The sequence below is a fragment of the Sardina pilchardus genome, chromosome 22 (genome assembly GCF_963854185.1).
Source record: "Sardina pilchardus chromosome 22, fSarPil1.1, whole genome shotgun sequence".
NCBI classification, from domain to species: domain Eukaryota; kingdom Metazoa; phylum Chordata; class Actinopteri; order Clupeiformes; family Clupeidae; genus Sardina; species Sardina pilchardus.
In genome coordinates this window covers 26,916,841-26,943,770 of record NC_085015.1, presented here as the reverse complement: position 1 = coordinate 26,943,770, position 26,930 = coordinate 26,916,841, and the positions used below count along the sequence as shown (strand labels likewise).

The 26,930-nt window shown below is 45.9% G+C and overlaps 2 protein-coding genes across 2 annotated transcripts; one reads left to right on the top strand and one right to left on the bottom strand.

The window, feature by feature from the left end:
• Window positions 1-3,112: 3,112 nt before the first annotated feature.
• zranb1a (zinc finger, RAN-binding domain containing 1a) lies at window positions 3,113-22,424 on the bottom strand. The gene is made up of 10 exons (XM_062526294.1): window positions 22,123-22,424; window positions 19,835-20,742; window positions 13,560-13,747; window positions 11,429-11,582; window positions 9,929-10,000; window positions 8,879-9,077; window positions 7,751-7,871; window positions 7,027-7,156; window positions 5,893-6,122; window positions 3,113-4,599 (listed from the first exon to the last, which is right to left on the bottom strand). The coding sequence occupies exons 2-10, from the start codon at window positions 20,664-20,666 to the stop codon at window positions 4,381-4,383; spliced, it is 2,145 nt and encodes a 714-aa protein (XP_062382278.1). The 5' UTR covers window positions 20,667-20,742; window positions 22,123-22,424; the 3' UTR covers window positions 3,113-4,380.
• Window positions 22,425-22,843: 419 nt separating this feature from the next.
• Window positions 22,844-26,482, top strand: LOC134070052 (4-hydroxyphenylpyruvate dioxygenase-like protein). The gene is made up of 5 exons (XM_062526248.1): window positions 22,844-23,566; window positions 23,654-23,820; window positions 23,927-24,078; window positions 24,314-24,432; window positions 24,708-26,482. Exons 1-5 carry the CDS (start codon window positions 22,857-22,859, stop codon window positions 24,910-24,912), a joined length of 1,353 nt encoding a protein of 450 aa, XP_062382232.1. The 5' UTR covers window positions 22,844-22,856; the 3' UTR covers window positions 24,913-26,482.
• Window positions 26,483-26,930: the final 448 nt, after the last annotated feature.

Sequence of the window (26,930 nt, the reverse complement as noted above, 5' to 3'; positions counted from 1 at the left end):
TAACTCTATTGTAGTCTGATCAGTTGTACTCAGGCTCACACTGGTGAGGAATCCATTTTGGTTTCCTGGCAGCCATGACCTCTGCTCTACTTCTCCAGTTACAGCAGCAGTGTGTGCTCTCACCCAGAAGAGGGAGCCATTTACATCAGCAGCACAGTCACTCTTGTGTATCAGAGTACAGTTGTATAAATATTAAAAAAAAGGTTTATGTGAATCTGATGAAATCAGCGCTATTGCCCAACTACTCCCACACCCCTTAGCTCAGCTCAGAAGAGTTGTTCTTGCAGCATCTTTGAGCATGGATTCAGATGCTTGTGGATTGGAGCCTCCTGCAAAATGTGAGCGCTTGCAGATTCTCCATCTGGTGATGTGTGGAGCCCGATGCAGGTGAGTCTCTGTGGAGCTGATTTAAAAGGCGCCTCTCCTGCCTCGCAGCCCTGCAGCCAGCCCTGGAGAAACATTTAGTCAGCACGGCTGTTCATCAAAGCTGCTTTCATGGTGGTTTCTCTAATTTAGGGGAATCAAAGCCCACATTAATCACAGTTACTACAAGGGAGCGAGGAAACAAAATTAAGATGGAATATTTGGTGTAATTGACTTTTGGGATGAAAAGAAACATTCTGACATTTGACGGTAAAGCATGCTTGTACTTCTGTCGGAGTATGTTAGGGGTTATAGAAACCATGCATGCACTGTATGGAAACACAGTGACTCTATTCCAGATAGATATAAATTGTATGTGGGAGTGTTTTAATATTTTCAGTGATTCATCCACAGCACTAGAATCATTGGCACAGGGGACAATGTCACATTGTTTGGAGGAAAATTGGTTTACAGGAGCCTAGTTTCTGGACCGCAAATCCAAAAGACCTAGTGCATACTGAACAATGGTCAAGACCTATGAATAAACATCCCTGAACTATCACTTTCCAACCAAACGTCTAATCCTATGCTGGGAGCCAGGGTGTCTAGTATAAATACATTTAGTCCCTGAGCCAGAGACCCAAAGTTAAGGCCACCAAGCTTTATTGATATTTTCTGATGCATTTTTGTGTTATAGACACATATCCGTCATGGACATCTGGGACTCACAACTTAAACTTAGTAGAGCACTCAAAGTGTATATTATATACAGGTAGTGACAGAAAAATTAATTTTAGAAAACCTGGAACACCAAATAGAACATTTCTATGCCTTCAACTGTTTGGATAGATTGGATGTGAATGTGTCAACACATTCTTTTAAATGTAAGAGTGTTTTTTTTTTTTTTTTTGTGGCAGCACCCTCTGATATTTCATCTCCCCATGTATGCTTGCATCTTCTATAGTTAATCTCTTTAAAAGAACAGCCTCAGCTCACTGACTCTCATGTTAAGAATGCTGGATCTCTCTTCTCCAATTCTCATTCAGCTTCAGCTTTACAGATTATTTTTAAATTGCATACATGACTGGAATTATTTTGACCTTGTTGTTGACGTTTGGTGGACATAGAGAAAGATGGGAGCTGTCTCAACTCATCTTTGATCACATTTTGAGGCTCTGTGCCTTAATAGAAATATATTGTGTAATTGATTAAATCAATTTTCCCTTCATGGGAGGCCAAAATATAAATCATGCAATCGATTTTACCTACACCTAATGTATTATGCATGTGCAACAAAGCCTGCTAAAAAACAGCAAGAAACCAGTTTAGTGGTCTTTGTGTAGACCTGTGTACAGACCCAAATACAGTATATTAGCCATACACCTGATTTACCTATACCCAAGGTATTATGCATGAGCAGCATACTAATGAGGAGGTTGGGACATGTCTCATGTCATTTTATATCACATCCTGGGGGCAAACGCTTTCAGAAAATTTATGATTTATATGATTAAATCAATTTTTCCTTCATGACACACTGAAATGTATTAGGTGTACACATTTTTCACCTAAATCCATAAAATTCCATTAATTTCAATGGTAAATGTACTGAAGAGGCTGCAGGAATCTTCAGTTTGTGAGTTTGGAAAGTCCATCACACGTGTTTGTCATGTGGGGGCATATAGACAAACCACATAAGACAGGTTTGGTTTGGTTTGGTGCCCTCTCGTGGCACTGACTTCTCTGCTGGCTCATAGACTAATGATGAGGCAAAACTGATATCTATACGCCTGCCTCTCAGCAACCTGGGTTACTGTTGTTATCTCTTGGAGATGTGTGTCTCTTTTTCAGACGATGAGGTCTTAGATTTTTATTTTACATTCTCAGTGTGCCTCAACTATGCCACTGGTTTAATTTTGTTAGGTGGCACCACGTGGGCTTCTGTAATAATGACATGCCACCATTCTATTCTGAGTATGTTCTACTCCCAAATCAGTGCATATAGAGGCCATTTGCTTCAATATACACCATTCTGTATTATATAGGCCTGTGTGTGTGTGTGTGTGTGTGTATATGTATGTATATATATATATATATATGTGTGTGTGTGTGTGTGTGTGTGTGTCAGGATCTGAACAGATATATACATACCTCTCTTCTCCAATTCTCTCCTCTATGGGATATGCTGAGTTTTGAGCAACCTTTCCCTTCATTAATAGCGCATTGTTCATCCACAAGAGGGGGACATTTTACCCAATTGGAAAGAAAACAAAACTAAGCACTAGTTAAAGGTACACTATGCAAGATGTTCACCTTTACATAGCCAAGGTTTTGCTGTTGTTAATCCTTCACCTCCACAATAAAAACATTTTCAATGTGTACATGGGGATGTCACAAGAAGTTTGCTATTTACAACAGCAGAGTAAAATACAAATAGCACAACTCTAGAGTGACACCTATACCTAAACCTGCATAGTGTACCTCTAAACTTCAGGGATTTTCCCCCTTTACCACACTCATTTACAAGGTTTAATTAATGCTATTGATCAGGAGGACATTTATATTACATCAGATGTATTTTTTCTAAACCTCTGATATGCAGGGGTCTTCATTGCAGCTGTTAATTACCGGTACCTATTTTAAATTATTCAAACAATGTTGTTTGTGTTCATTTCTCCCGGCTTAATTAAAAATAAATATTTATTGAACAGAGGCTGTTCCAGTCATATGAATGAGGAAGGAGTCGGTGTGAAATCCAGGTAGGACAGAAGTGTTTCTAATTTAATGTTAATGCACTCTGCAGAAGCTGGATGCGTTTGGTGTTCATCCCCTTGCTCCCCAGAGGAGGGAGCACCAGGTCATAACATCATCATGAGGTACTAGATAACACATTGTTCAAAATGTCAGTAAACTTGTACAGATCTTTTTTTTTTTTTTCTCACAGCAAGAGTATGTATTTTTGTGCAACATAAACATTTGTCAAGATTGAATTAACAGAACCACAAATGGGGGAGGGAAACAGAGCAGGTCATAAACGGGGAGGGTAAAGTTACATTGTTCCTCTGATGCTAGCACTCCTAAACAAATAAATACAGTCAACAAAAAGATTTCAGAAGGCTTGCAACAGGGGTAAACAAGAGAAAAAAAACAAAACCCTTCAACAAAATAAAAACAAGGGACAGTGGCCCATCATTGCTATCCAAGGGTTTCCTCTTAGGCTGTTATGCCACAAATAATCTCTTTAGTGTGTGAGTGGCTGTCAATATCATCAACAGAAACATCTTCACAACAGGCCTACAACCCAAAGTCAATCTGCTATAAAGGGTGTGGTGACCACAATGGCTTCTGTTGCCTTATTCCAATCTAGTATGTCAGATTTATCTCAGGAAGCCAACCAGAAACTCTTATCAAAGAAAACAAAAAACATTATCGTTGGAAAATGTGCTTTGTAAGTGCCCATAATAAATCTCTTTAAAGACCTCCCTCTTTCTCAATGCTGGTCCTGTTCCTATAGTACACCCTCAATCACATGCATTCTTGATGGATACAGATTTACAATTTGATAGGAGGGGGGAGTATCGGGAGAATATACATATATTTATATATGTTGATTATTCCATACATTTCCTCAAACTAGAATCCTTTATTTCAAATCGTTCCTGATGCTCTGTCCAGTCACAGCTGTTTTTGCAATGGGTGTGGTGTGTTTCAGGCAGGGGTTCAATGTCCAGCTCCACAAAAAACATGCACCTCGGCGGTCTTTTGTGGACCCGAAATGAGAGCAGGCCGTACACCTCTGCTAGGAAGAGGAGAGCTGTGTGTGTGTGTGTGTGTGTGTGTGTGTAAGAGAGAGATTCGGTCAGCAATTATGAGTGTGTGTGCCAGTATGTGATCTGTGTTGTCCATGAGCGTCATCTGTGGTGCGCCTGCCACCCACCGCTGCCCCCACCACCACTACCCACCACCGTGCGGGCGTGGCGCCCGCGAGCCTCCCTTAGTGCGCGCTCGTCCCGCCGCTCATTCGTCCTCGTCGTCCTCGTCCTCCTCGCCGTCCGAGAGCGTGGCGCAGGGCCGGATCTGCCGGTAGCCGTCCAGCCACTTCTCCAGCATCTGCGTGACCAGCGGGTGGTTCCGGCGCCGCGAGCTCTTCTGCAGCGCCACCAGCATGCCCCCCTCCGTCACACAGCAGTCCAGCCACTCACGCAGGAGCTTCTCCTGCTGCTCCTCGTTCCCCATCTGACACACACACAACCACACACACTTATTATAGGATATTAAAACAAACCCTGTCCTCTAAAAAAGTATCATTCATCAAAGTAATTAATTCCAAATGAAGTCATTATCTAGTAGAACTACTGTAGCTCAAAGTGACGTGTGTACTCCTGCTTTTCCACCTTCTTAGTCACAGATTCCCCCAAAATGGCTAGAGCAATGTGATGCAGTACCGTGCCAGGGTATGTGTTCAAGGAGTTCAGCAGGTCTTTGAGACACAAAAGAGAACTCATCTCCTGACAACTGGTTCAGCTGAGGAGCATGTGGCATTTTGAAACCGCTTTAGTCTGGTCTGAGTGAACCCAGATAAACCTGTCAGCAATCTGAATGTGCTCTGAAGGTCCGTCTGGGAAGGAACCCACCGACACCCATTTCTGAATCACCAAAAAACCCGAGATCCGATTACAGTCGTGTGCATTCAACAAAACCGATGACTGTGCTGAATGGGGACAGGGTTAAACAGATATGTGTGTTTACTTTGGAACAGAGTAAACAACTGTATTAAAAACCTGTACAAGAAATGTGTGTATACAGCCCTTCTGAAATGATTTGGAAGGATTCAACTTCAGATTAATTTTACTGCTGGTAATTTTACGGCAGGAAGCCATAAAACCGTACATTTGGAAACCAGCACCAATGGGAACCTTTCCAGACTATTTGCTAATAGGTTCATCTGGGTTCACCCAGGCTAGCCCTAGTCCTTAGTCCTTAGTCCAGTGAAAATGCAGTGGCAGGACTTGGTGTGTGCATGCAAATAATTTAAAATATTCTAACAACCAACAGTTGGTGTAGCATAGTCTCGAACGGTTAACCGGTTATTCGACTATCTGTGCTCAGAACCTGAGGCAATGCATCTACATATGAATGCTTTTAGTCTAAAGAGGTCAGCCCTGCTTTGTGCAGTTCTTCAGAGGGAGGATTCGACACCGTTCGCATGATCCATATGCCACCAGAATCATTTTGAAGCGTAGTTTGTATTGTATTTGTGTGGAACGTATTTATTACAAATAAGAGTGAACTTAATACTGAATGATGTCATGACAGGTCTCCTATGTTATGAGAAGTCATGCATGTGTGTGTGTGTGGAGCATGAGAGCTTTGTGTGCATATGTACAATCACAACACACTCATGCTCTGTAATGGGTTGTAGCTTGTGTACATTAGAGGGCAGTTGTAGCCATGTAGTGAAAAGGTGTGTGTGTGTGTGTGTGTGTGTGTGTGTGTGTGTGTGTGTGTGTGTGTGTGTGTGTGTCTAACCTCTTGAGCAGACAGGAAGTGGATGTGCAGCAGCTTCCTCTCGCTGTCCACCAGTGGCAGGCACGTCACTGTGACATCATCATCAGTGTTGAGGTTGGCGCCTGCGCCTCGATTGTCGTAGCCATCGTTCTCCATGGCAACCAATGCAGAGAAATGGCCTCTTGTGTAACCAAGAGCAATAGGGCTTTTCCAACAAAAGCTTTGTTCCCATAGCAAGGGTAGGTACACACCTGGGCAATTAAATGAAAACGAAAAGGACAGGTCATTCATTATTCGGTCATTGGCCGACAATGAACAAAATGATCTACCATATGGTTTTAGAATTCATTAAAAAAAAAAAAAAAAAAAAGACACAGGAATACTAACATAATAATGAAATAAAGGCAACAGTTTAAACGGTTGTAAAAAGCTTTCCAACCACTGTTATTCACCCCATCTAAATACACCACACTTGAAACCATAAGTTACTACAGCAATTTTGCCCACTCAAAACCCCCATCTGGTGCTGTTGGCGGAGGGAGAGGAGCTGGTAGTGTACACAGAACTGGGCCTGTGGAGCCCAAACTCTAGTGCTGTCTGATGTGCTGTACTAAGGGCTCCACTTGTGGCCGAGGCAGCTTCAGCCTCATTTCTCCAGTAACTGATGGACCTGTGGGCTCTGCTCTGGGCCAACACATTGGGTCTAGCTCAGACACAAGTGGCCTCGGCTGGCCTCTGCTCACCGCCCTCTCCCAGAGGCATCTGGGGCCAGGCCCACACTGCAGAGCCCGTCCAGGTTTGGGGCCCGGTGGCTCTGGGCATGGTGGGCTTTTGGAGTGCTGTGCACAGCCCCACACTCCAGCAGATGCCTCATGCAGCACACACACACTTACACACACACACACACACACACACACACACACACAAAAGGAGCATTGTTCTGTCCAAGTAACCCTACACCCAAACACCACATATGCTACCATTTAACTCCACACACCACTCAGGACACATAGACCACGGGCCATATAGACCGCCACTCATGTAGGAGTATATGACTAAGAGAGAGAGAGAGAGAGAGAGAGAGAGAGAGGGGAAAAAGAGAGTGAGAAATGGCGCGCGTGTGTGTGGTTATGGGTGTTAGGTGGTGGTCCTTACCTTGGAATCGGGTGTAGCCTAACGTCTCGCCACGGAAACTCTTGTAATACTTGACTCCGTAGACTATGATGGGCCGACGGAGGATGTGTGCAAGAACAAAAATGTGTGTCTGCTCAAGGCTCGCTCCAGGCTAAAGACCAAACACAAGAAAGAGGGAGAGAGAGGGAGAGAGAGAGAGAGTGAGCGAGGAGAATTTTATTTGGTGGAGTTCAACAGCAGGTTAGGTGTCACTCTGTAATTTAAACCCTTTACGACTGGAAACTGGCCTTTTAAAAAGCCTTTCGTTTCTCTTGACTTATGGGCTTCATAAAAGAGCTAAAGAGCGGACTTTAGCCAACAGCCTGGACAGGGACCACCTCCAAGACCAGGAACATGAGGACTGCTGATGGAATGCTGTCCCTCTAGCTGTGTGTGTGTGTGTGTGTGTGTGTGTGTGTGTGTGTGTGTGTGTGTGTGTGTGTGTGTGTGTGCACGCATGCGTACACAGATGATGGGCATATCTCAGAAATGTAGAAAATGTATACGCTCAGACAGCCTCTCATACATAGACACACACACACACTGTATGTGAATAACTGCCATGTACAGAAGTAGGTAATAAAGTTGGTGAAATGCTACCAATGAAACACACCACATTTCTTTCAAATGCAGTGCAGTGTAGTAAAATGTTTTTTGTCCTAGAGTGAGTGAGTGAGTGTATGTGTGTGTGTGTGTCTTTGTGTACCTGGCTGGCCAGAGACAGTATGAAGGCCCAGTCCTCCTGCCACTGCTCCTCTCTCAGTGAGAAGTGCAGACCAAAACTCTGAGAGTACCAGGATTCCCACTCCTTCCAGCGCGTGTAGAACCTGAACACACACACACAGAGAGACATGAAAATATGTTTATGTGATCTGCTGAAAAGTAGAGCATGATTCAGACAGCACTGGTTCAGTTGGTTCAGATAAGTACTGAAGTGAGAGAGTGTGTGTGTGTGTTTGGATCATGCACACAGTCTTAAGGCCAGTTCAAACACAAGATCCGTGACGAGACGAGCTGCAACGTTCTAAAAACCAGCAACTTTCTGCAACAATGTGTTCTAAAACTGGGGCGTTCAGACCACTGCAACGACATTAAAACGGCAACAATGTTACCATAACAACAGTCTAGGCGTGAGGACAAGATAGAAGTTTTTAGCCAACGTCACAATAGCTCCGCGCAAAAGTGTTCTAAAACTCTGCAACTAAGATTTGACATGTTGAATGCTTAGCGACGGCTTGAAACTGCTTGCAACTTTTGATTCACACCGCCGCAACTGCTCTCCGCAACCGTCTCAGACCGTCGCGAATCTTCGTTTTGAACTGGCCCTTAGTTATAACGGTGTAAGTGAGTGATTTGGGTTAATGTGTGTCATGTATACGTGCGTGTGTTTGTGAGTGTGTGTGTGTGTGTGTGTGTGTGTGCTATAACGGTGTAAGTGAGTGAATTGGGTTAATGTGCGTCATGTATACATGCGTGCATGAATGTGTGAGTGTGTGTGTGTGTGTCATGTATACATGCGTGTGTGTGTGTGTGTGCGTGTGTTATAACGGTGTAAATGAGTTAATTAGGTTAATGTGTGCCATGTATACATGCGTGCATGTGGATGTGTGTGAGCGTGCCCAAACCAGTGGGAGAAGTGGTGGAGGCTGTCGTGTAGTGTGTGTGTGTGTGAGTGTGTCCTCACCAGTGGGAGCAGTTGTGCAGGCTGTCGTGTAGTGTGTGTGTGTGTGTGTGTGTATTAAAATGTGTGTCCCCTCACCAGTGGGAGCAGTTGTGCAGGCTGTCGTGTAGTGTGTGTGTGTGTGTGTGTGTATTAAAATGTGTGTCCCCTCACCAGTGGGAGCAGTTGTGCAGGCTGTCGTGGAGCGTCTTGCGCAGCACCGAGTCCTTGTCGTAGATGCCCCAGGTGGCCTGCAGCACCGAGTCCAGCAGGCAGTCGCCGGCCGTGCGGTTCCACAGCGCGTACAGTCGGCTGTCCAGCCGCGTGCCCAGCTCCAGGGACCAGTTGATCACCGGGGACTCCTCCTCCAGCTCTGCACCGCCACACACACACACACACACACACACACACAACAGAGCGCTCCCTCAGTGACGCCATTCTCTAGCCTCAGCACTCTCCAAGCACAACAGAGCTCCCCTGCTCTAACCCAATTACAGCAGCCTAAATGGGTCACAAGACACCTCTGCGAACCGGTCGGAACACACACACACACACACACACACACACACACACACACACACACACACACACACACACACACACACACACACACACACACACACACACACACACACACACACACACACACACACACACACACACACACACACACACACACACACACACACACACACACACACACACACACACACACACACACACACACACACACACACACACACACGATGCAATTTAATAAGTGCAAGGGGAGGGAGCGGAGACAACTCAATTAGTGTAATTGGTATGTAATCCATGCGGAGCTGGCTGCTCTAGCGAGGTCCTAGAGGAGCGAGCGCCTGAGTGAATAGACACATCAGGCCTCTCGCTGGCCCATTCTCCTCAGCATGCATGGAGAGCTTAGTGGGAGCCCGCCGCCACAGAGCCCGGCTCCTGCGATCACCCTGCGGCCGCACCAGAGACGCTTACACACAATTACCCTCATGTAATGCCACTAAATGCCCCCGGTGAAATATGGCCTCCCCACTCAGGCTGTTGTCAGTTTGTCCCCCTGGGTGACAGGTGTTCACAGCAACACACACACACACACACACACACACACACACACACACACACAACTATGCAACCCAACAGGACTGCATGTGTGTGAGGTGTTCCTGGACCGGTCGTCAGGTGCATGTCTGGGCATGTCTTGTCTGGGCTCACCTTTCTGGACATCCCGGTCGAGCACCTCATCAAAGAGTTTCTCCTGAACGGCAGGAGGCAGGTCCTCAATGTCTGGGATAAATCAAACACAAGCGATATCAAATATCAATTTCATTACTCACACGTTTGGACACACTGTGCCTTTTTCCAATGCTATTATAGTATCAGACCCAGCTCCATTTAGGGACTGAGAGAGATAGAGATAGATAGAGAAAGAGAAAGAGGGAGATAGAGATAGATAGAGATAGATAGAGAAAGAGAAAGAGAAAGAGAGAGATAGAGATAGGAGATAGAGATAGATAGAGCGAGAGAGATAGAGATATATATAGAGAGAGGGACAGAGAGAGAAACAGAGAGAGACAAAGACAGAGAGAGAGTTCATGTCATTGCTCCATCGATGTGCATTCTGAAAGCTCTGAGGTTACACTCGCAACACAAATTGTGATTCATTAGCATTAAACAAACATGCCTTTTACTTTTCTCAATGGCCACAGACACAAGGGCTCACATCGCACATTCCACCACACTCTCTCCGTCCCTGTCTCTGTGTTGTGTGTGTGTGTGTGTGTGTGTGTGTGTGTGTGTGTGTGTGTGTGTGTGTGTGTGTGTGTGTGTGTGTGTGTGTGTGTGTGTGACTGACTGTGTGTGTGTGACTGACTGTGTGTGTGTGACTGACTGTGTGTGTGTGTGTGTGTGAGACACTCTGTGTGCACACAGCACGCTGGTGGCCTTTCTGTGGCTCAACAGTGAATGCATTGACTTTGTCTCCCAGAGAGCTCTTTTAGTGGCCTGGAGCCAAGAGCAGCCTGCGCATGCACACACCCACTCTGCCTCACACACACACACACTCACTCACTCGCTCGCTCTCCCTCACACACACACACTTGCTCTCCCTCACACACTCTCGCTCGCTCTCCCTCACACACACTCTTCGAGTACAACAGGGGAACATTCAGGTCCGCCTGGGAGCCATGGACAAGCTTTCAGTGGCAGGCTGCTGTAAAACATGGTGGAGGGCCCGTGCGCCTCTTTCAATGGCTCTCAGTTGCCAAAGGGGAGAAGTGTGTGTGTGTGTGTGTGTGTGTACGCCTCATTGGCACACGGTTCAGCGCAGCCATAGGACATATGGAGAATAGCTTAGCAGCAGCGTTAGCGTTAGCGTGGTGCGGTGCGGTGGCCGAGTGCTGCTCTAACGTGTCTAGATGGGCCTGTAGAGTGTGGGAGTGGAGCGCGTGGTGTGCTGCTGTGAGGGAGTGGGCTCAGGTCAGCAGGGTGGGTGAAGCCCTGCGCTGTGCATGGCTGTGTGGGTGCGTTCAGAACAGCGTGGGCCGGGGGCACGGCTGGGAATGGGAGACCGTGTTGTCCAAGGGTGCAAGGGCGTGGACAAACAGCCTCGGAGCTCAGGTGTGTGCACACACACCAGCTTCAGCACTTTTGATTTGACACTAATAAATAACATCTGTGTGTGTGTGTGTGTGTGTGTGTGGCGTCAGCACACACCTGCTGGGAGGGTGAAGGTGACCAGGTCGGTGAGGAAGTAGCAGGCGAAGTCGCCCTTGCGCTGGTGCAGGGAGGAGGCGATCTCGCGGCGGATCTGCTCCGTCAGCTCCGGACACACCATCGCCGGGATGCACTTGACCGCCTGCTGCGACACCTGAGGAGACACACACACACACACACACGCTCAGGTCAACGCCAGAGGTCACACTGGACAACACTCACATGACCACATCATATCACACTGTTTCCTCCATGCAATATTCTGAGTGCCTGTGCTGGGAGTGTGTACGGAGAGGACATGATGGATGAAGTCTTTGTGAATAGATGCAGACGCGAGTAGATGGTTTCTCTCCCCCCTGTAGTGGCACATGATGTGCACATGGACGTGTGTACACGTGTGTGTGTGTGTGTGTGTGTGTGTGTGTGTGTGTGTGGGTGAGTGTTTGAATGGGATTCAGAACATTTCACGTGCAGAGCAGGCAGTTGGAGCACAAACGTGGGCAGTGTGCTAGTGGAGGAGTTGTCAGAGCAACCGCGTAGTGTGCTGTCGAAATAATATCGCTCAAAACCAGCGTGCATGGTACACACACACACACACACACACAGGTTGTGATGAGTCAGACAGAAGCAGTAGTGTCAGCTGTGGGCTAAAGGAAAGCATAGCAGTCAGGTCACCCTGAACACTCAGCTCTGACTATCCATCACGCACACACACACACACAATCCTGTGACTTTCTCTGCCACACTCCTGTGACACATAGCCCACTCATGACAGTGCTTAAAACCAAACAAAGGTCAACATCAACTCCAGGACATCACCTGTAGGACAGTGTGTGTGTGTACATAGTGTATGTGTACGTGGTGTGTGTATGTGTGTGTGTGTGTGTGTGTGTGTGTGTGGCCCCTCCGTGTTGCTCCCTAATGGCCCAGGCTGGTGTCAGCAGCACACATTAGCTCTCTCTCTCTCTCGGGCCTCGACCAATCCCTGGCGGCCATCAGCCTAATCCCAGCGGGTAATCCCGAGAGTGGCGTGCCATCTCCTCTCCCTCCATTAAGCGGCACTGGCAGGACCTTGGCGCTCACCTTTCCCACGCGTCCTCCTCGCCCAGGGGACAGTGGCGTGCTGTGCCGGTCACCTCCCACAGGCCCTCACGCAGCGGCGGGATCATGCAAAAACCGGACGCGTGCTCCGCCGGCTTTAATCCACCGGTCAGCATGAGAGCCCACCGTCCAATCCCTCCCGCTGTCGGATTAGATCATTTTACGCGGAGCACTAGAAGAAGACGGAGCGCGACCGATCCCCGCTGCCTGTACTTTGGCGAGTGGAAAAGACTACTTCCCATTAGGCCAGTGCCCACGGCACGCCGGCCTGTTGCAGCGTGGGCTCAGAGCAGATCAATATCTGTGGAGATGAGAGCCGTAGTATCACGTGCTGGAGTTCACTCTGGAAGCCCTTTGCCATTAGCAGCAACTAGTGAATAATGTCTCAGCAGCGGGGTCAGCTGAGATCAAGTGGTCAGCCCAGAGAGCGGCCCAGGGCTGTCGGTCAGCTTTAAGACGTGGACAGCTACAAGACAGATGTGCTGAGCTTTGCCAAGTGCCTGCTGAGTAACTACATAGATGACGGGCAGTGAAATGTGTTGACATTAGCAACGATATGTAACGTCCAGTGCTCGAGGACAAAATAGAGGGCACATAGAACTGCCCATAGAGTTCCCTCAAGTTTATAGTCTTACATAAATGCTCACAAGAGTTCCCTCAAGTTTATCGTCTTACATAAATGCTCACAAGAGTTCCCTCAAGTTTATCGTCTTACTTAAATGCTCACAAGAGTTCCCTCAAGTTTATCGTCTTACCAACGACAAGAGTAACATCCTCTCTTAGTCAACAAGCCGGCAAAAGTGGTATGTTGCGCTTTGTTTGGTTATTATTTTAATAACGTTCAAGGTTGTGTTTGTGTTTATGAATGTATGATTGACTGTGGTATGTTTGTCTTGTTTGTGTAGTTGTTTGTGTTTCCTCTCTGGAGCAATAAACATCAGTATTAAGAACTTGGCCTCGGACTAAGGGCGGCACACTGTGCGAGTGTGTGAGTGTGTGTGATTGTGTGTGAGTGGCGCTGCCCTCTTACCTCGGTGAGAAGGATGGCCAGCATGTCCTGCCTCTGGAAGCGGATGGCCAGGTGCACCAGCGTGAAGCCGTCGTCAAACGCCGAGGCCCGGTTGAGCAGCCGCACCTCGTCTGCGGTCAGCTGCCGGGCGATGTCGCCGCCGGACGACTTGTAGGCCTCGACGGCCGCCATGTCGCCCTCGACCACACCTGCGGAAACACGACACACACAGAGTTCAGCCTCAACCCCAGCCTCACACACGGAGCTCAGCGCTCTCTGACCTGAGAGCAGTGCTCTGCATGTCACTGCATATCAACACAGCACCTAGGTGATTTTACAGAACATCAGGGTTAGTGCAACAGTGCATTTAATAATTATACAGAAGAAAATAAAGACAGGAAGATAGAAACCTACAGTAACCCCCCCCCCCCCCCCCCCATGGATGCAGCTGCTACGAGCACAGCCAACTGATGCCTGCTAGAGTGGCAGGGTAGAGTACGGCTCACTGAGAGCCGTGGCCCCATTCAGAGGGAGCCAGAGACACTTGAGAAAGCTGCAGAGTAGCGATATGAGCCCTGCGGAGGGCTGCGGAGGGAGGCCGGGCCCCTGCACCCTCCCCTCACGCTCACGCTCACGCTCACGCACTGGCCTACCACAACAGCACCAGGGGCGCGGGCCAGCCCAGCACGCACGTCAGCAATCATGCTCAGGAATCTGCTCAAGTGCTGCTTAGTCAGCCCAGTCTCATACCACCAGCTATTACACAAGGGCTGTGTCTGACAATCCGCACTCTCACGAATTTGTCTGAAAAACAGGTTAACATGTGGAATTACTACAAGCTGTACTGCGAGAAGAAGATACTGCACTGCACAGTCCTGTCAATACACTGACAATTATTATAATGCAAGTTTTGCAAAACTGCAACTTTGTGGATACCCCAGGAGTTTGCTCTGAGCAATGCTATGATAGAACCCAAACTCTGACTGAACAAAAATGCATGCAGTGGGGCTAACAGGCTGCATTACACCACAGGCTAAAAGTCTTTTGATTTAGTAAAACACTGCATGACAACAAACAATGTTGTGGTGTTCTTTTCCCTCCAAACAGGCTTGCATCAATCCTTTCATAATCTATGTTTTTAACACACTACCTTTGAATAGTTAGCCTAGTCATTAGAATGGGTCGAGGACAATTATCCATTAGACTGATGCACCATTTGTTTTTAATAGCGGAGACCGTGCTTCAGATAAATACACAACACACTTCTAATACAGAATTGTAACAGCAGATCCCTTCTGTCAGTCATTCCATATTTCCAGCCTTTTTATATGAATGGCCACTGGACATGTTCACACAGTCCACCCTCATACAGTGACTGTTTTGTCAAGAGGCTGGAGGAAGTGTTGACCGTTTCTGCTTCCTTTTTACAGTTGGAGGGGTGGAGGGTCATGTTCCACAAACTTCAAACTCGTCACGTCTCTCACACAAGGTCCGCAGTGTTTATTATCCTACAGGAATCAGCCTCATGACCACCGCGCTGTCCCCGACTATTTCTGACACATCCACGTATTGTTTGGGCACAAATTGCATCAAAGACTAGTTAAACTGTATCACATTCCAACTCCAGCTCCAACTAACACCGCCTCAGCATATCAGCAGGATGTAGGCCTAGTAATCTTGGAAAGGAGGGAGTGATAACAGTTTCAAAACATACCTGCTCCCCCAACCTCTACATTGTGAAAGGAGCAGAGCTACAGAGGAATGGTTAAGCTGTGCAAAAGCAATATGCACATAACAATATTTGGTGATTCACTAGATACATGCAACCTTATTCAACTTTAGTCATCATGGTCTTCAATAACAGTAATATGGTTTTCCTAATGTTGCCTTTTCTTTGAATATGATCTATTTTGCTGTCACTAAGCCACAAAGACAGCGTGTTGATGTTGTGCACTTCCCCCCCTCCTTGGCACTACAACTTTTAAGAACAGGCTTGTTCCGTTTTCTTGTTTTCCTCTGTAGGCATTATGAAGTGCTTTCGTCAGTTAAACTGCGATTCAACATGACCATGCTCGTTTAACCTTCACGCTAAAGCCGTCACTAAGACTACATAATAATGAAAGCAGCACCAACTCGTGGACATGGTGTCAATTCCATACATGGGCTATAGGGGACACAGCACAGGGGTTGGGGTATAGATACCGAGCGGCAGAGCAAGGCAGCGATGGACACACAGACTATATCCGTACACCCGAGCCACCCTGGTGCCTAGACAGGAGGGCCCTGCATGCTGAATTAAGTGCTGGATTTATGCCAAGGAGACGCTCATAGTATAGCAGAGGTCTCAGTGTGACTGACTGCCATATTTGTTGTGAACCGTAAATCATCAGTGACTGCTTTTTGCGGCTGACACAAACACATCCAATCCACTCCAAGCATGTGAGGATTTCCATGGTAAATTCACGGCAGACATTAAATCTGACATGACACCAACCTTTAGCTTTGACCTCAGTGAAAAAGAGCCTGCCTCAGAGCATCAACAGAGGCAAACAGACTGATCTCAGATCAGCAAAAGCACTACTGCAATGCTCAAGTCCCTTTACCTACTGTCAAAATCATTGGATATAGCAACACCTACACAAAAATTATACTCTGTTCAAAAATACCTCACAGCCATATGTGGGTTTTCATGATTAGCCTCATAAACCTCAATCAAGGCCATATTTGGATAAAATAATTTTCCCAGGAAGGTAATGGTCCTGGAAATACTGTCAGGAACAGATGTCACCAAGGGCATTATCAAGGTGACCATCCACATACAAATAGTAAGAGGCAGAATAAGTTCAATGCACTCCAATTCCATATGGCAATATTCAGTATCGTGTGGCAGTATCTGCTCAGAGGGTTAGTCTACTTCTAACCACAAGTTCTCAACTGACTCAACTATAATTAATCAAACAAAAGTGCACTCTGAGTCAAGGACAACAGAGCTATAACAGTCTACCGTGAGGTGGTGAAGCAGAAACTATAAACTTACAGCAAAACAAACAGCACTTGCCATCTGATCACGGGACGGATTCTCTGCATTGATACCTTGCCTAAACCACTGGCTCCAGCAGTACTAGTAAGAAGGTCAGGACATGTTTACAAGTTCATGTTCGTTTTGTAGCCAGGTGCGCGTCACGGCTATTTTTAGCGCTGCTGGGGCTGCCTCAGCACACGAGCAACTCTGTTTACAGCCCCCTGCTGAGGACAGCAGCTCCTCTGCTCCAGACACCCAAACGGGACCACAGAGAGAACCAGGCCACCGGAGCTGATCCCAGAGCAGCCAGCGGCGCTTTAGCAAGCAGTCACTTCAGCTGGCCTGCAACTCTGCAGCCCACTCCACTGGCTGACATGGTGCTTTCCTGAGGAAGAGCTGGGCATGCGCTGATGTCATTAATGGGGCATTATGTGGGGGACAGTGAAGCATTAGAGACAGGGCCGCGATGCCAGGGACAGGCTGTGTGCGATGGCGCCAGTAGCCAGGGACAAACTCGCCTGCCAACAGGACGTCCGACAGTCCTCTGCCCAGCAGGAGCCCCATCCCTAACACAGCCCAGCAGGAGCCCTATCCCTAACACAGCCCAGCAGGAGCCCTATCCCTAACACAGCCCAGCAGGAGCCCTATCCCTAACACAGCCCAGCAGGAGCCCTATCCCTAACACAGCCCAGCAGGAGCCCTATCCCTAACACAGGAGCCCCATCCCTAACACAGGAGCCCTATCCCTAACACAGCCCAGCAGGAGCCCTATCCATAACACTGGAGCCCCATCCCTAACACAGCCCAGCAGGAGCCCTATCCCTAACACAGCCCAGCAGGAGCCCCATCCCTAACACAGGAGCCCCATCCTTAACACAGGAGCCCCATCCCAACACAGCACAGCAGGAGCCCTATCCTTAACACAGGAGCCCCATCCTTAACACAGGAGCCCCATCCCTAACACAGGAGCCCCATCCCTAACACAGGAGGCCCATCCTTAACACAGGAGCCCCATCCTTAACACAGGAGCCCCATCCTTAACACAGGAGCCCCATCCCTAACACAGGAGCCCCATCCCTAACACAGGAGCCCCATCCTTAACACAGGAGCCCCATCCCTAACACAGGAGCCCCATCCTTAACACAGGAGCCCCATCCTTAACACAGGAGCCCCATCCCTAACACAGCTCAACAGGAGCCCCATCCCTAACACACAAGCCCCATCCCTAACACAGCCCAGCAGGAACCCTATCCCTAACACAGGAACCCCATCCCTAACACAGGAACCCCATCCCTAACACAGGAGCCCTATCCCTAACACAGGGCAGTGGCTGTTGAACAGCACATTACAGGGATTCCCACAGAGCCCCTGTCAAAATCATCACTACAGTCACTATAGAGAGACTATCAGGCCATACTTAGCCTACATTTATGTTAGACTCCCAAAATCCAAACCCCTGGCCCTTCCATTAGTCTGTGGGATTAGAATGAATTAACTGAAATTACATTTGCATTTAGCAGACAGACCGTTTTATCCAGCATGACTTACAGCACAATTAAGGCTGAGAACACATAGCCTACATCAGATCCTATGTACCACTCGGGGTCAGGCCAGGACTTTATGAACATATCCAAGCAGAGGACAAAAAAAGAAAAATATTCCAAATGCTTAGTTATACAGCCCATCTATTGATTTCAACCAGGCTACATCTACTGCAACAGTGGAAACATTTGAGCATCTTTGAAAATACTTTATGAGCAGCAATAGTTCATTTGCATTATTTAGTATTACTTAGATTATGCAAATGTACTCGCTTTTTGTGGACAGAGGCCTTATCAGTGAATGTTAAAACAAGGATGATCTTAACTCAACAGTATGTTGCGCACAAGTACGTATAACTCCAGAAATGTGACTCTGCAAAGTGAAAGCAGTCGTTTCGGTAAAATTTACTGAATTAAGTTATTGTGCTCACTTGAACAGCCATAAACTAAGCTTTCCAACGATATGTATATTACACAAACTATCGCTAAGATAACCGCATCCAAAGTTGACATGGTTCTCCTGTCACGATATGCCAGAAGTCTCCTTTTTAAGCGGCCCGTGGACAACGGGAATGACAGCAAATGTGTTGAATCTTCGCCGGGTTTAACAGTCAAAACGTATGTTTTTCTATGAAATGTGTTCACGATATGAAACTGTAGACTGTATACTGTCAAGTTATGCGCAAACGTGAAATTCAACATTTTAACCCGGAAGTTTGTTATTGTTGATTTTCTCAAAATAACGTTGTGCACAAAGCGACTGATTTTGCTTTAAATGGTCACAAATGTCATAAAATTACAATTCAGAAATAGTGCACTGGAAGTGTTGGAACAATCTGTATTCAAGATGAGGCTGTACATGCAAATCCTGGCAGGATTTCTAAGAATCTGAACTCCCTTATAATTTAAATGACTTCATGTTGTTGCATTATGACGGCCAATTTATGAGCTGATGACATAAGGCCTTCTGTACAAGATCACTTTGTCCCGAGAAGTGTTATCAAAGGACCCCCTCAAAAATGAGATGGCCCATCTCAAAGGGTTTATCCTATTAATAAACTTCAAACTTTCAATAAATGAATAAACTTCAAATTGTCTGTGCATCATGATTTAAATGAGTTATCATACTGAGGTCAGCTTGTCTAGTATCTAGGCAATAAGAATGTTTACTGGAAGCATCAAGGACACGGAGATCTTGCCGCAAGCGAGCGGAGGTAAGCTCTGCTGGCAGGGCACTAGGCAGAGAGGAGGTTAAGAGCATTAATGGTGACACAGCTGTCTGCTGTGCACGCCCCACGGCTGGCACCGGCCATGACATCACTGAGCGCTCAGAAAAGGCCTCACTATACTCGTCTCGTGCAGGTGTTTGGAATACTGACATCATTTGCTCGCATTTCTTCAGCCTTTGTCCCGCTCGCAGACAAGACGACACTGTCCCCCGCGTTCCACAGTGTCGGATTAACACCACACTACATCATGAGCTGAATAGGCCGCATCCTCCACAAACTAGTTCCAGGACAACAAATGGCAAATGAGAGCCACCCGTCAAGATGAATCAATGAGCTCTCTCCAGCCTAGTGGAATCAATATGTTTAAGCCAGGCAACAAAATGAATTAAAGCTAATGAATAAATCTGCACCATATACAATGTCAAGGGCTGACAGACGTAATTTACTCCCTGCCTTATCAGGCATTTAGATCCTCCCCACACACATCCCCATTCCTCCACTCACCTATGCAAGCATTGAGGAATAACCAGTCCGTTTTCCTCATGCGGTTCTTGATCTGCTTGAGCTTTTTGAAGTCCACCTCCTGCTCCTCCTTGGTGCTCATGGCACCTGCGGCCAGCTCAATCCTCTGAAAGTCCTGGATCTGCAGCTCGGCCTCCCTCTTGGAGGTGGGGGGGGACCTGCGCTGACTCCCCGCGCCGCTGCAGCTGCCTCCCCCGGCCCTCCGGCGAGCTCGGTCCTGCTCGTTGATGAGTGAAGAGGAGGAGTCGTCCGACTCGGCCGGCTGGATGGGCTCTGGGTGGCTGTTGGGGTGGTCGCACACGACACAGCGGCGGGTCTTTGGCCAGTTCTCGTAGGTGCAGGCGGAGCAGGTCCAGTGTTGAGTGTGTGTGTTGAGTCGGTTGCGGTCGTTGTACTCCTCGCAAGTGTCCACAGGAGGGGGCACCGGCCTGCAGCCGGAGCCTGAGGTCTGCGGGGACTCGGTGGGGCTGCGCGTGCGCTGGCACAGGCACTGGGTGCAACGGATGGCACGCGGCCAGTTCAGGTAGGTGCATATGTGACAAGACCACTTGCCGCTGGGTTCAGCCTGGTTTGACTGCTTGACACGGGGTCGTGCACTGGAGTCAGGGCAAATGAGGAGGCTGCTGCCACCCCCCTCGTCCCTGGGGGGGTCCCACTCACGGCCAGGGTCCAGCATTGGGCTGCTCTTGAAGGGCTCCTCGGTGATGATAGGGGAACCGGGCTTCGGGGCACGGCACATGGTGCATTTAATTGCGGATGGCCAGTTCTCATAAGTGCAGTACTCACAGGCCCATTTCACCCCAAGCTCCGTCATTGCTGATTCGTCAGATTCACAGGCACCCTGTCACACACTTCTGTCAGACCCCGTAGAGAGGACAGGCAACACAGTGCTGAAAGACAAAACATACCCATCAGGTGTTCTGTTGTTCTCAATCCACATACTGAGTGAACACAGTATTCATCTTCTTCACATAAATGGGTTTGAGTGTTCTCAGACACAGACAGCTACAGTCAAGTTTCAGCTGTATGTGCAGTGGTAAGTAATTATGACCATATCTCCATATCATATCAAATATGGGAATCAGGTGAAATGTGGTTAAATGTCACTGAATTTAATATTTAAATGAATTACATTAGGACATTCAATTCGCTCAAATTGTAGACTAGTAATGATTCCACACTGAACAAAGGACATTCTATTTGGGTAACATTGTACATTTCGGGTCACTCTGAGGAAAAGTGACAACACAATTACCGCCTCTTTCCCTGAAGTCACCATTTCAGTAAAACTATACATTGAAAGCGAAGTTTATGCAAAACAACCTGCTACGAGGCCTGATCAGGACAGCAACCCCAAATGCAAAGGTGAAGGGAATGCATTATTTCAGAAACACACTGCAACTACTAATGAACCTATGTCATGTGAATTCATAGAAAGGTATAGGCTTCCAGTTTCATAATATCACGAAAACTACCGTGTTGACTTTCTAAACTCAATGAGGCTCACATAGGCCTAATGAAACACCACTTTTAACCTGCCAGAGGCTTGAATGTTCGTTACTAATTTAGTATTGGTGATAACGCTAGAAATATGCACGAAGGGGTTTTGATCTATTGTCCTTACCTCTGCTACATATCCCCCCAAATACTCTGCAGTTAACGCAAGTTAATCATACTCCGTTCCTGCCTTGGAGCAAGTTTTCCTAGCTATGTGGCTAACGTCAGCTAACGTTATCTTAATTATCACAAACACACGTTATATTGCTTAAACTTATTCGAAGACTTAACGATAGTGCAGTCGGGATGAGCTAATTTATAGGACAGTAAAAATTGTGAATGCAGACAGACAGGATTATCATTGGCCTACATATTGTATGTCAAGGAATAGCACTAGTGACTTAACCACGAAGATGTTATGACAAAGTGTATGCCCCGACGTTTTCAGGTATCTAGTCTAGTCCAAGTTGCCAGTCAAAGGCCGGCTGTCTTATTTGCGTGGGATATGTTAACGTAAAAAAAAAGCTTTCGATAGCTAATGTTAGCGAGTAAGTAAGTACCCCAAGCACCAGCTAGCTAGCGATCAGGCTAACCAGCTAGCAAGCAAGCCATTGTCCAATTACGTCAGTAACGTTAGCGACACTACAAGATCACTTAAATCCCATTGATCTCTATCTAAAAACGTGAAATTCAAGCGAAAAATATATCTAACTTTACTTTTTGAACCAAACCGAATCTTCGTCTGAAAATAAGTAGAATAATGTTAACGTTACCTCTTTCTAGGAGAGTATTACTTCTTCCTCGGGTACACAAACACAACAAACCCTTCCAGTTGCCCAGCAGTCCCTCGTCCTCTCGAGCTTGAGCCTTTCCCGTTTTGTCTGTTTTGTGTGACCTCAACGTATTACATTGTTCCGATTTGTCAGAACTCACAACAATTAGAAGATACCCGATGTGGAAACAACCCCCTTTCCCCTTTCAGTTCTAAATCATTTTAATGTCTGTACCCCATGGTGTTGTTCTGTGTATTTAATGGCGGCGGAAGAGCGACGAGAAAAGCCAAAATAAACCTTCTGTGAACGACTTGCCAGAACTTCCAACGTCACGTATCATCTGACTAGGCAGACGGGGCCGATTGGGTAATTTAATATTTAATGCTGATTGGTTTAGATACACGCACAACGGTGACTGAATTTAATGTGAACTGTTATACAGTCTGTGTGTGAATTTATTATATTATAGTAGCCTAGCCTAAGCGGCTCATATTGTAGCCTATGTATATTAGCCTACTGTGAGTTGGCTTAAGTTTTTCTTAAACGTTTCAGAACAAGAAATATTATATGCTTTATTTTTCTCTCTGTTTTGTGACCTGAAATATCTGTATCCCAGAATGGGCTTCTGTATCCCTCCCATAATGGGCTAGGCTACTACTTGGTATATTTGTCTTTTGAAGTTGATCAGTGTTCGGTGTTTACAGTGACACTCCCCCTTTTGCGTCACCAAGAAAATGGCAGCTTACATGAGCCGGTTACACCATATTTCATTGCATGTGTCAAACGTGAATAAAATAGCCTATGACCTTGTGTCCAAATTTAAGTTCGATTTCTTCGCAGCCAGGTTAACTGAGAAAACTGGACAGTTTGCTTTTCGGAGAGGGTCGGCGGTGTTTCTTGTGAATGAGAAGTCTCCAGTAGGACATGAGTTGAATGAGCGAGGTGGTCACCGTGAGTTGTCTTGCGTGTCTTCTTTTCACGATTTGACTGATAATCGTGTGAGGATTGGAGACAAAACCTCAGAATTTAACGAACTGAGTTTCCTCTACGACCACAACTCAGATTATTCCGTCAACACCGCGTGCAATGTCTGTTTCGAAGTAGAAAATGTTGAGAGGTCATTCAATGCGCTTCACGACCAAGGCTGTCAAATACTTGTGTCTCCAAAGACCGTGCATGATGATAACGGATGTGTTACTTACTTCATCATCAAATCTATCGTTGGAAATGTCTGTCACACTCTATTGGACAGGTCGAAGTACCATGGCAGTTTCTTGCCACAGTTTGATGAACTTGAAACCACTAAATTGCACGACGTGAATGACACGCAATGTTCAATCACTCATTTTGATCACATCACCTACGCTTGTCCCAGACGGAGCACGGCTGAAGTGATGAAGTGGTATGAGAAACACTTCGGCTTCCAGAGATTCCTTATTGACAGGTAGGAGACATAACCTGAACGTGTGTTTGAGTTTTAGTGACGGAAAAATGTTAAGTTTGAGTAAATCTGAGTTTAAATGTTTCACAGCAATGAAGATATGAATGAGGGCTATGTCCTTGATCAAGATGGTATTGGACTTCGCCTTACTGCAATGGAATACTGGAAATGCAGTGAAATTGGAATGAAACTGCCTTCTAACGACAAGGAGGAACCAGATTGCAAGTTTGTGATTGCAGAGTCATTACCTGAACAAGGTAGTCTTTTACTCTTTTTCTATTATTAGTTTTTAGTTGACTGAATTTACTTGGCAAGATGTTCAAGTGTCATTTCTGGTATTTTCATATCCCCTTGTTTTTCAAGGAAAGAATCAAGTAGACACATTTTTGGAACAGCACAGAGGTCCAGGCATTCAGCACATTGGACTTTACACCACTGATATAGTGCGGACAGCTCAAATCATGGCCCAAGCTGGAGTAGAGTTCTTCTCCCCTCCCCCTACATACTATACTGAGGTGTGTTTAACTTGTTTCTTTCATAAACAATTGTGATTGTTGGTAGGCTATAAGATGACATGAGTAACCATGAGCACCATTTACCAGTAAATCTCACACTGCATTTTATTTGCACGGTACATATAATACATTTTATTTCCTTTCCATGAACTTTTAATCGTCATGTGAGTGTAACAGTGATCACAAAACTGCATCTGATGTAGCCTATGCTGGCTCATGCCTTGCTCTGTGACAGGTGGGGAAGCAGCATGAAATAGAGCGTGCAGGTTATGACCCTCAGATGCTGTTAGAACACGGCATCCTTCTGGACACAGCCCTGGACAAGGAAGCCACGTCTCAGCCATCCAGCGACCGGTATGGCTTGTGCAGGAAGAAAATCCATGCCTCGATTTGCTCAACCTAGTATGCATGGAGCCATGCTCACTGTACAACTAAGATGTCTGCATATTTTTGCATAATGCATTTTGGGGAAATACCAATAGTCAATTTAGGAGAAATGTAATCATTTGCATGTGCCCACACTAGATTCAAGTCATTAATGCATGTCCTATCTATGATTGTAGATATAGAGTTTAAGGCTTTTCTGTTCCCACCAGAATTCTTATCCCATGCCTCTATCCTCCCAACAGATACCTCCTTCAAGTGTTTACCAAGCCCATTTTTGCTGAGGACACTTTTTTCCTGGAATTGATAGAGCGTCGTGGCGCCACAGGCTTTGGAGAAGGGAATATCAGAGCTTTGTGGAGATCAGTACAAGCATATATGGAGAATGAGAAAGAGGAAACACAAAAAAACAAACCTGACCATGTGTCTTTGAAGACTAGCGAATGCTGACATGCATCAAACCTTAGAATAAATGCAAGATAATGGATTAATATTGCATTTGTGCTCTTTAGCTACAAAGCACTTAAGGTAAAAATGACTCCCTTAAAAGTTATATTACAAACAACTAGTTATTTATTTGAGTTGTCCTATGCAAAAGGCATTTTGTTTTTAGCAGTGTTCCAGGTCTGTTTGTAAGAATCGTTTAAGTAGTTGCTCTCAACAAATATAATGGGCCCTAATTTAAACGACAGGCAAAGTGCAAAGTCTATCAACAAGCCAAGTCCTCCTATATTAACTATAGATATTGTGTGCCATGTGGTCGCATTGAGCTGATTCGTCCGTATTTGCAGTGTTACATTTTCAAAGTCATTTAGCCAATGTATTAAATTTAGTTATACTTAAGACTTGGCACTTTGCCCATAATTCAAATTTGGGCCCACTCTGTTGCTGTGGCATTACATGCTGTTACATTGACCCTATAGTTGAATACACTGTTTGCATTGCACTACTGAATGCCCTATTAACCTTCTATTGGCGTTATTTGTTTTATACTTGTGTACATGTTTTATACTTTAACGCAAATCCAGTTGTAAAATGTTGGATGCAAGGTTATTTAAATCTATCTATTAATGCAAGGAACGTCTGTCTGTGTGTCAGTCTGTCTGTTCCACGCATAACTCTCGAACCACTCATCCAACTGCTCTCAAATTGTGGGTGTCATCCTAATGGCACGAGTGTGTGCAGTGTCAAATTTCATGTTATACGAACAAAAAATGCCATATCTACGGGCTGCTCTAGTAATACAATAATTGTAAAGTAGCAAAGTAACAATGAAGTCTCAATGACAGCAGAAGACCTATTGTAATGAGACAGAAGGAGCTTCAGCAGTTTGAACACATTAACTTAATAACGATACGTTTTTACAAACACTAAGCTGCCTGCATGTCTTGTTGATTGCCCTGGGGTAATCAGTTATCAGTTATGCCTGAACTGTTGCTGCCGCAGAGCAGTTGAGCAGTAGCTCATTCCAGTTACTGATGAAGGTTAATTTAGTTATTGCATTCTGCAGTTAGTCCATACTCACCTAAGTGTTTATGTTTGTTACCTGGCAGACACTTTTGTCCAAAGCAACAGTTTAAAGTCAACTCAAATAGCTTACATTAAACATAATAATCTTGACAGTCTTCACTCCTTAGTGTTAGTGAAACGATGACACATCAGGTGCTTGGAGGACCGCAGTGGTCGAGAATGAAGTTTGTGAGGAAGTGTGAAGTAAGGTGTGAATTAAGCTGAATAGCTGCTTCTGAGAATCACTGTGGCTGTAGCAAAACTTGTTCTTCAACCCCATGATTTCACTTGGTTTCTTAAATCCATAACCTAACTTAACTAATGTTCAAACTACTTTGCAATGTGATGTGGAATTGGGACTATTGCAAGAAAAGCCTACTTGTTCACTGATCAAACACTTAGATTCATACTGTATGTGTTTTTAGATTTGTTTGATGATGTTGCAGTAGGATGTGTTTGTCTTGGCTTGCACACCTGAAAACATAAAATTGTCAGTGACATGTTTGCTGAAGTGTGGCTGTGATGATTCTTCCTTTGGCTAAGATTTAATAGGGTTATGCATGAGGACAGATTAATGGCCTCACCTTTTGCACTACACAAAGTGTATGTGATGGTGTCTACCTGACCAATACATTGTCCACAGGGCATGCATTTACAGTGGTGCAGATAAATCAAAAGATGGAGCAACTGGTCAAAGGGAGTTAGAGAAAGATATAGTGCCAAATTGTTTGAAGCTTCAGAAGTAATAGCACATTGCAAAAAAGTGATCATTACTAATATAGTTAAACTACCCAAAAGCTACAAGCTGAAATATCCAGACTGGATAGAATCTGGCAGCTCTCGATTGGGAAATGTTTGCAACGCTTACGTCGTAACATGGCACTAATTGAAAGCATTGGTCCAGCCTTCACAATCAGATTCCTATACTTCCTACATCGCCTAAACTTTACAAACTGACC